The sequence below is a fragment of the Impatiens glandulifera genome, chromosome 3 (genome assembly GCF_907164915.1).
Source record: "Impatiens glandulifera chromosome 3, dImpGla2.1, whole genome shotgun sequence".
Taxonomy (NCBI): domain Eukaryota; kingdom Viridiplantae; phylum Streptophyta; class Magnoliopsida; order Ericales; family Balsaminaceae; genus Impatiens; species Impatiens glandulifera.
The window spans coordinates 56,618,853-56,628,634 of record NC_061864.1 but is presented as its reverse complement, the minus strand read 5'-3'; the positions used below and the strand labels follow the sequence as shown (position 1 = coordinate 56,628,634).

The 9,782-nt window shown below is 30.9% G+C and overlaps 1 protein-coding gene across 1 annotated transcript; it reads right to left on the bottom strand.

Moving 5' to 3' along the window:
* Positions 1–5,746: 5,746 nt before the first annotated feature.
* LOC124929065 (hsp70-Hsp90 organizing protein 3-like) lies at positions 5,747–9,172 on the bottom strand. The gene is made up of 6 exons (XM_047469332.1): positions 8,199–9,172; positions 7,743–8,117; positions 7,435–7,658; positions 7,287–7,353; positions 7,136–7,195; positions 5,747–6,061 (listed from the first exon to the last, which is right to left on the bottom strand). Exons 1-6 carry the CDS (start codon positions 9,102–9,104, stop codon positions 5,948–5,950), a joined length of 1,746 nt encoding a protein of 581 aa, XP_047325288.1. The 5' UTR covers positions 9,105–9,172; the 3' UTR covers positions 5,747–5,947.
* Between the last annotated feature and the right edge of the window lie 610 nt (positions 9,173–9,782).

Below are 9,782 nucleotides of genomic sequence, written 5' to 3'. Positions count from 1 at the left end.
GCTAGGTCATGTTTTTGTAAGAAGTTTGTGTGGTGCATGCAAGTGTTTCATGTATGCTTAGTTGTGGAATTGTGTAGTGTACAACTCTTTAATGGTTTCTAGTTTTTGTCAAGTCTCTTAACTTGGATTAAATTTTGGTTATTTTGTAAGTGTTGTTATGATGTATAAAATGTTTTTAGTTCAAAAGTGTATGAATTTTTGATGTTATTACTTAAACAAAAAGTTTTTTGTATCTATATATTTTTAAATAATATAAACATATTTTTATCACAATAATATTATAAATTAAACAATAAATATTTATGAACTATAATATTAAATATTGAATTAACCCAAATTAAACAAACCTTAGTCATAATTACTTACAAGTGGTAATGATAATTTTGAGGAACAGTGCCCAGGCGACATGATCTGTTAAATGAATTTATAATTGCCGACTTTGTATTTAACTAATAAATTATGAACAAATTTTTAATACAAATCTAAACACGTTTGTTATCATGGGGGCAGTTTCAAACATTTATGGACACTGTTATAGAAAGGTCTAGATCTGCACAGATTATCTTACGCTTTATTCGGTTGGGATTATTTAAATAACCCAACACACTCAAACATCTTTTCATTCCCCTCTCATCAATCACATCACTCAATTTATTACCCAAAATACTAAAATATCATTTATTTTAAATTATTATTTATTATTTTATTATTATATATCAATACCCTTTAAATTTTACCAAAAAATATTCCCATCCGCTCAAAATCATCACCAATCATTATTCATTTTCCCCTTCTAGGTTATTACAATAACCCCAATCCGGAAAAGGCCTTAGATTTTGTTTTAAAAATTTTTGATGATTCTTTGTTCCATAATCCATAAATGATGGAATGTGGGGCGTATTTTTTAAATGGATTTTCCTTGTACAAAACAGATAAAATAAAATGTTCTCGTAGATTTAGTGACACTATTAGACGATGAACCGAAAAAAGTTATCAAGAGTTGAAATTAATATAAGAAAAAATTTCAAAAGAACATGGAATTTGTTTTAAAAACCACTATACAACTAATACAAAGATTGAGATATATAAAAAAATTAATAAATAAATATATGTTTTTATACTTAAATCCATTAAGTAATTTAATAAGAAAACTACTAAACAATAATACAAAAAGAGGCAACAAACAATGATCCAAAAAAATTAAATAATATAAACTATTTAAGAAGAATTGTAAGGAACTAGTGATGATTTATTAAAAAAAAGTGAAGACTTAAAATTTTATACTCAATAATAGAAATTATAACATTTTTCTTTTAACCAACCAACCAATCTGATACATTTGCATAAAAATGAAAAGCAGAGCTAGTAAGAAGGAAAATAAACATGGAATTGAATATGCTAACCAGTAACCACAACCCTGGTTGGTTTATTTGACTTGAACTATGCCAGCACTGACCAATTTTTGAATCTTGTTCATCACAAGGTTCTTCATATGATCCTGAGCAGCCTTTGGGTTTTCCTGGAAATCCTACAATACCAAAATAAGTAAAGTCAACATTCGGGTCGAAAGTTTGGGTTAATTTGTAAATATATGTGATGTATACATATATAATAATACTTAAAATTTAATTTGTTTGTTTTGTCGGGATGAGAACTGTGGTAATTTGAATAGATATATGAGAGTAAATGGATACTTGGGTCGGATCGTGAGTTGACTCGTCCATAAACTTACAACGGTTAAAAATAAATTTAAAAATTATATATGTATGTTTCGAACTTGCAACCTAACAAAATAAATATAATTTTTTAACCAACTAAGCTAATAAGACTTTATATTTTAAATTTAACACCAAATTTGATGAACATACGACATTCCTAACAATATAAGTTCAACTTTTAACTAACTAATCAATATATATATATATACATATAATAATTTTTAATTTAAATTTGTTTAGTTTGTCGGGTTGAGAACTGTGGTTAATTTGGATATATATGTGAGAGTAGATGTATAATTGGGTCGGATCGTGAGTTATTAAAAAGTGTGAGTTACAAGATGTCGACTAATTAACTAATTGGTAATAAATATTAAATACAAAATATATATACATACACAAAATTATAAAAGGTATAGCGATTAAGGTGTTTACATTTCATGTTTAAGATCAGGGTTTGAATTTTAAAAACTGCATTTAAAAGTAAGTATTATAAATATTTGAGAGATCGATGTTAAACAAGGGATAAGAGACATGTGAAACTGTGAGGTCAGAATTATTAGTTGAATTGACAAGTATTTGAAAGTGTGAGGTCACAAGATGGAGGTCGGGTGGTGGGTGAATTATCAACCGAGGGGATAAAGGGGCATATAAAAAAGTGTGAGTCAAAAGATGATTGTCAATTGGGAGGTGGTATAAGAGGTATGTGATCAATTGGTATTGGTTGTTGATTTGTTGAAGTGGGGGTAAAAGAGGTCGTCTAAGATTGGTGGTTGTTTGCCAAGGAGATAAAGAGGCATATGAGGGATAAAGAGGCATATGAAAAAATGTGAGTCACAAGATGATGGTCAATTGAGGAATTAATGGCTGGTTTAACGAGAGATAAGAGGTGTGTGATCGATTCAAATTGGTTATTGATTTGTTGAACTGGGGTAAAAGAGATCGACTAATATTGTTAGATGGTTTGTCGATGGGATAAGAGGTGTGTGAGTCACAAGAGGTCGGTTAAGATTTGATGGGTGGTTTTCCGGTGGATAAAAAGAAGCATATGAAAAAGTGTGAGTCACAAGAGGTCGATTAAAATTGGTGGGTGGTTCACCAAGGGATAAGAGGTGTGTGAAAGTGTGTGAGGTCACGAGATGAAATGTCGATTAGGATATAGTGGTTGGTTTTCCGAGATGTGGGTAAATATAAGAGGTCTTCTTAACAAATTAGATATTAGTGGTTAAAAATATTTGAATGAGATGTTAATTGACCGAAGTTGTTGATTGAGGGATTGGTTGTTGATTTGTTGAAGTGGGGTTAAAAGAAGTCGTGATGAAATGCGAGGTGGAGTTTTGCGGTTGATTTGTCGGGATAAGAAGCCGATAATAAAAGGAGATATCGACAATTAAAAATATATAAATGAAATGTTGATTGATCGGAGTATAAACGTGTGTGTTAGATATGAAGAAGTGTGAGTCACAAGATGAGAGGTCGATTGGGGAGAATAATGTTTGGTTTGACGGGAGATAAAAGGTGTGTGAAAGTGTTTATAAAGTCATGAGATGATATGTCAATTGAGAGATTGATGTTTGGTTTGACGATGGATAAAAGTGTGTGAGATGTCGATTGAGATTTGGTGGCTATTTTCCAAAAGTAGGATATAATTTAAGAGGTTAGTAACAAGTGTGATATTAGTGCTTAAAAATATATAAAATTAAATGTTGATTGATCGAAATATAAAAATGTGTGAGGTCACGAGATTAGAGCTCAATTGTGTGATTAATGAGTTATTTATCGAGAGGACAAAGAGACATATAAAAAAATGTGAGTTACAAGATGAAAGGTCGATTGAGGGATTGGTGTTGGTTTAACGAGGATAATAGGTGTGTGAAAGGCGTGAGGTTACGATATGAGATTTCGATTGAGATTTGGTGGTTAGTTTACCGAATTGGGGGTAAAAAAAAGAGGTCGCGGTAATATAAAAGAGGATGGGTAATAAATGAAATATTAGTGGTTAAAATATATGAATGAGATGTTGATTAATCGATTTATAAAAGTGTGTGAGGTCACGAGATTAAATATTGATTAAGATTTGTAGGTGATTTTCCGAGTGGAATAAAGAGAAATATAAAAAAAAAATGTGAGTCACAATTTGGTCAATTGGTGGTAAAAGTGGTCACAATAAGGATAAAAATTATGAGATGAGATGTGGGATTTGTGGGGATAAGAGACCGATAATAAAGGAGATATCGGTGGTTAAAAAAATATGAATGAAATTTTAATTGACCGGAATGTGAAAATGTGTAGGCTCACGATATTAGAGGTCGATTAAAATTGGTGATTAATTTGAGGAGAGATAATAGTGTGTGAAAGTGTGAAGTCACGATATGAGATGTGTGATTGGTGGTTGGTTTATCGAAATGGTGGTAAAAAACGTCGCGGTAATGAATAAGAGGTCGATAATAGTGTAGAGTACATCTAACATTATTTTGGATAAGAACAAAATGTATGATACAACTTGAAGTAAAATCTCTAAATAAATCTATAATAGTTAACAAGATAAATGAGTAATCTATATAAATATAATGATGCTTAATTTTCAAACTGTACGGATTACCGGGTCAAGAGTTGTGGTTAATTTGGATATATATGTGAGAGTAAATGGATACTTGGGTCGGATGGTGGGTTGACCCGCCCATAAACTTAAAACGGTTAAAAATAAAATTAAAAAATGCTATATGCATGTTTCGAACTCGCAACTTAACAAAAACAAGTATAACTCTTTAACCAATTAGGCTAATAAGACTTTATATTTTAAATTTAACGCCAAATTTAATGAACGCGTGACATTTTAATCATAAAAGTTTAAATATATATATATATATATATAAGTAAATTAATATATGATGTTTAATTTTTTAAAGTGTCCGAATTACTAATATAAGTTCTACTTAATTTTCAAAATTTCGGATTTCTGGGTCGAGAATTGTGGTTAATTTGGATATATATTTGAGAGTAAATTAAAAATGCTATCACATTTTCATCGTAACTTTTTTTTCAATTTTTATATCATTACCCGTGCAAATCCACGGACTACATGCTAGTTGACTTAATTCTTACGAAGAAAAAATATAATTTTCAAACTCATCAAATTAATTTTGTTACCTTTAAATATTTAATAAATTTTAAAATATATATTAATAATAAATTTTAAATTAACTTAACTTTTATAACTTTTTTTCGTTTTTTATATCATTATCCATGCAAATTCACGTACGGCATATTAGTTGACTTAATTCTTACAAAAAAAAAAAAAAAAAATATATAATTTTCACAAAGAAAAAATATAATTTTCAAACTCATAAAATTAATTTTATTAGCTTTAAATATTTAATAAATTTTAAAATATATATTAATATTAAATTTTAGATTAACTTTATTTTGTTCATATTTTTAACCGACTTACTAATTTAATTTAAATAAAATTTTAAATTAATAATAAAAAAAAAAAAAAAAAGTATATAACCTTACAATGTATAAGTTTAAAAAAATTATTACTTAGTGACATATTGTATACTTTCATTTATTTATTGTTATTATTATTACTTAAAAATAATTTTATACATTATAATATATTCTATTTTGTAAGATAAATATGAGTAAGAAAATAATTTTAAAATTTTTACCATCTAACCCAGATTAACAATTCTTATACTATAATTTTTTTTGCTATGAAATGAACAAAAGAGCAACACAAACACAACACAGCTTCAAACATACACACCAACAGAAACAGAAATTGGACTCAATAAGCACAAAAATAACAACTAACAATCCATATTTGTTTGTTATTTATGTTTAAATAATCCTAACTATTGCATCATTGTTACCTTGTAGCACTATAAATTAATTTTAGATTCTGATAATCATGGTAAAAATTGATTCATTTTAAATATCACCATTTACCAATCTTCTACATTTTGAAACCCCATAATAATTGAATCATCAAACTTTATCCCCACCAAAGTCTATCTATCTCTATCAAATGCAACAAAACCTGCCCACTTCTTAAAATAACAAAAGTTTGGATTTCAAATCAAAAATAATAGAAATTTTAACATTTTTCTTTTAACCAACCAACCAACCAACCTGATACATTTGCATAAACATGAAAAGCAGAACCAATAAGGAGAATAAACATGGAATTGAAGATGCTATAACCAGTAACCACAACAACCCTGGTTGGTTTATTTGACTTGAACTATGCCAGCACTGACCAATTTTTGAATCTTGTTCATCACAAGAGGGTTCTTCATATGATCCTGAGCAGCCTTTGGGTTTTCCTGGAAATCCACCAATACCTGTTTTCCACCATTTACCATCACATATATATATATCAACCAAGCTCCTTTTGTATGATCAATTCTTAATCAAATTCTATTTGTTAAGCTAAATTAAAATGCAAATACTTTTTTAACTAACAAAATAATATATATCATGATCCAACCACTTCATATAACCAAATGAAAGAAAAGTAATTATAACTACAAACTCAACTACTCTTGATGTAAAAAGGGTATTTTTATTTTATTTTTTTTAGAGGCTTAGTTGAATAATCTTAAAATAACCGACCATCTATTCAACTATTCACTCATCAATTATCCATCAAAATATTAAATTACCTTCTATTTAAATTATATATTTTTCTAATTAATACACTTTCATAAAAAAGTCATTATTTACTAACCAGTTTATTCCTGACAGTTGTAAAGCATGCCCACTATGTAAAATAGGTAAGGTATCCTAAGTGTTGAGTATATTAATGTTGTTAATTCAACATTCTTGCTTTTTCAGCTTTTAATACTTTATTTTGACTTTACTAATATATGTTGGCTGTAACAAACAGTAAAAAATATACCTTTTTACTGAATGGAATACCAAATGTGATGTTAAATGACTTAAAAAGTTATACTATTTAATGGAAAAAATAAATTGTTTCCAATCAACTTTTAAATGTCTCTAACTAAATTCAATTTCCAAAACTGTTCCAGAAATATAAATAAAATTGTTACTAATAAGTTCTATGTCAGAAAATTTGGGAGTTTCATTTTAATCTAGACCTTGTAGTTGTACTTTTGGTAAAAAAAAATGTAGTTATGTTGACAATAATCTTACTTTCACTAATATATATTAGTTAAAAGAATATAAGTTAGATTTTAAACTGGATTGCAAACTGAATTATTATCTAGTTGACAAGGTTAACAATTCAGCTTGGTCCAAGTTCATGTAAACTAGACTTGAGCTAGATTTTGGGTTGTATAGTTTACAAAACTTTCATCTTTTATGAGCAGAAAATTCATAAAAAGATCTATTCATATGATCATATCAATGCTTAGTTTATTATGTTGTCTTCTTAAACACAAAATGGAAATTACCTGTCTCATAATGGGATCAGACAAGATATTCTGAATTTCTGGATCCTGCATTCCCTTGGCCTGCAGAAAGATCATTTCAATATGAATTGTTAATTTCAAATTTGATCAGACTTCAAACCAAATAACAAAAAACATAATTTTAAAAACATGCCTGTCTCTCCTTTATCTCCTCGGGGGTCAAATCGCCACGGTTTGCCTTGTTAATCTGCTCAATACATCTGCAGAATACAATAACATTGATCAGGAATCAAATTTCACTAGCAGAATCCTTACCTTCAAGAACCCTGCAAAATCTTTACCTCCTTACACCATCCAATAACTCTTGATTATTAGGCTCATGCTTTAATCCTGCTTGATAAGTCTCCAAAGCTTTGTCATACTCCTTCATGAAGAATTGAACCGCCCCTTTTCTACTGTATCCTTTAGTAAAGGTTGGATCAAGATCAATGCATTTCTCTGCATCTTTCAACCCTTCAGGCATTGCCCCAAGTTTTGTATAACTGGCAGCTCTGTTACTGTATGCCTGCTCATTACAGAACAAACAATTATTAGAAAAGCTTAACAAGAAGACAACAATGTCGAACCTATGGCAAGATATAGACATTACCCGATGATCCTTTGGATTCCTTCTTATAGCCTCTGTATAATGCTTAATAGCTTCCGGGTATTTCTGTTGTTTGAAATACTCATTACCTTTCTCACGTTCTTCATCAGCTAGTTGTGGGTCTAAATACTCCTGTTGTTCTAACTCTTTCTTTGCTTTCTCTGCTTCATTCAGTTTCTTCAATGTGTCTGGATTTCTATGTTCAGTTAGAGCTTTTTGAAATGTCTCAATGGCAGGATCATAATCTGTTGAACATTTGGCCATTTTTACCAAGGCTGATCCTTTTCTAGTTAAAGCCCTTGCAACCATCTTATAATCTGATCTTAGTTCTCTACCTCTTTCAACTGCTTTATCACAGTCACTAATACATTCTTCATACTGGAAAACATATGAAGATTAACTATAGTTAAATGTTGCATTTCAAGAACGAAACTGAATCAAAATGAGCGTTAAACATACCTTGCCCATCTCCAAGTATACAGCTGCTCTGTTTGTAAGGTAAGAAATATCTTCATCATCCAATTCAAGAGCTTTGGTGTAATGTTGAATTGCAGTCTCAAAATCTTTCTTCTTGTAAGCTGCATTACCAGCTTCCTTCTCCTTCTGCGCTTGTGATTTCTTCTCTTTTGCCTCTCTTTCCTCGGCCGTCTCTGTTTCCATTGGCTCTGGTTCAGGATCTTTCTTCTTCGGTAAATCTGTCTCGGACGGCTTCTTTCTCTCAGGCGGCGGTGGGAAATCTGGCATATCCATATCACCTGCTCCGTTTGGTGTAGAGATCTTCACATTTAATAGAGTACCCAAAGCTTGCATAACTCTTTGATCCTTCAAATACAGATTCAAATTGTTAGGGTTCTTCTGAATATCCTGCATCATCTTAACAAAATCAGGCTGTTGCATATAACCCCTGGTTATAGGATCAGCTGTAAGCTTCGCCCATAACTCCGGACCGGAGAAAATATTTCCAAAAGGAGACGACGAAGATGAAGACGAAGGAGACGGACCACGAGACCTAACGTTAGCTGATTTAGCATCTGCAAGGCCAGACTTAAGTGCATCATTATTCGGATCAATATCTAGACCTTTTTGATACGAATCAACAGCTTCATCGTAGCGGTTGAGGCCAGAATAAGCAGCACCAAGACGAGAATATCCCTTAGACCAATCCGGCTTCAATTCGACGGTCTTCTCGGCATCGGTTAATGCATCGGAATATTGACCTAAGGAAGCGTATGCCGCTGATCGATTTGAATAAAGGACGTGATTATCTGGAGCATGGGTAATTGCTTCGGAAAAGTGACGGATTGCTTCTGTGTAATTCCCGGCGGAAAAGGCAGCGTTGCCTTTTGCTTTTGCTTCGTCGGCCATGATTAGGATCTCAAATGATGATTCTTTTTCTTCTTAGGGTTTGTGTATTTGCAGAGATCTGGTAGCGGAGTTTATATGAAGATGGTTTTGATGAACTGACCAGAGTATTCTAGACAAGGGAGTGTTTCTGGAATGTTCTGGGGAAGACGGAGAGTTCGGATTGTTTTGGATAATTTACCTGCTTTCCCATATATGGAGATCCGGCCCACCCGCAAATTTTCGGGTCAATAATTTTGTATGGTTGTTGACTTGGTTTTGATTTGGGTCTTATTTGATTTTTAAAAACTCATTTTTTCAAAATATAATGAAATAAGATATTTTCGATAATAAAAAAAAATTAAGGTATTAATATATAATAATAAAATAATAATTCAAAATAAATATTATTTTGGTTAATAAATTAAGTAAAGAAATGAACGAGAAGTAGAGATGACAATTATAAATTCTTGCGATTTTCGATCCAAATTTTCTCGTTATGGGTTTTTTTTCTCGGTTTGATCGGCAATTAACTAGGGATGGGCGGAGATAATAAGAAGTAGAGATGTGTTTTTTGAAGACCAAGTTACAAGTGATAGTGACAAGGTTAAAGAAACTAGTTCATCTACTGAAATTCTTGTTAGTTTGGATGCAACTCCACCTGACATGAGTTTTGATCATGGGGGAGACACTCAGGAAGGC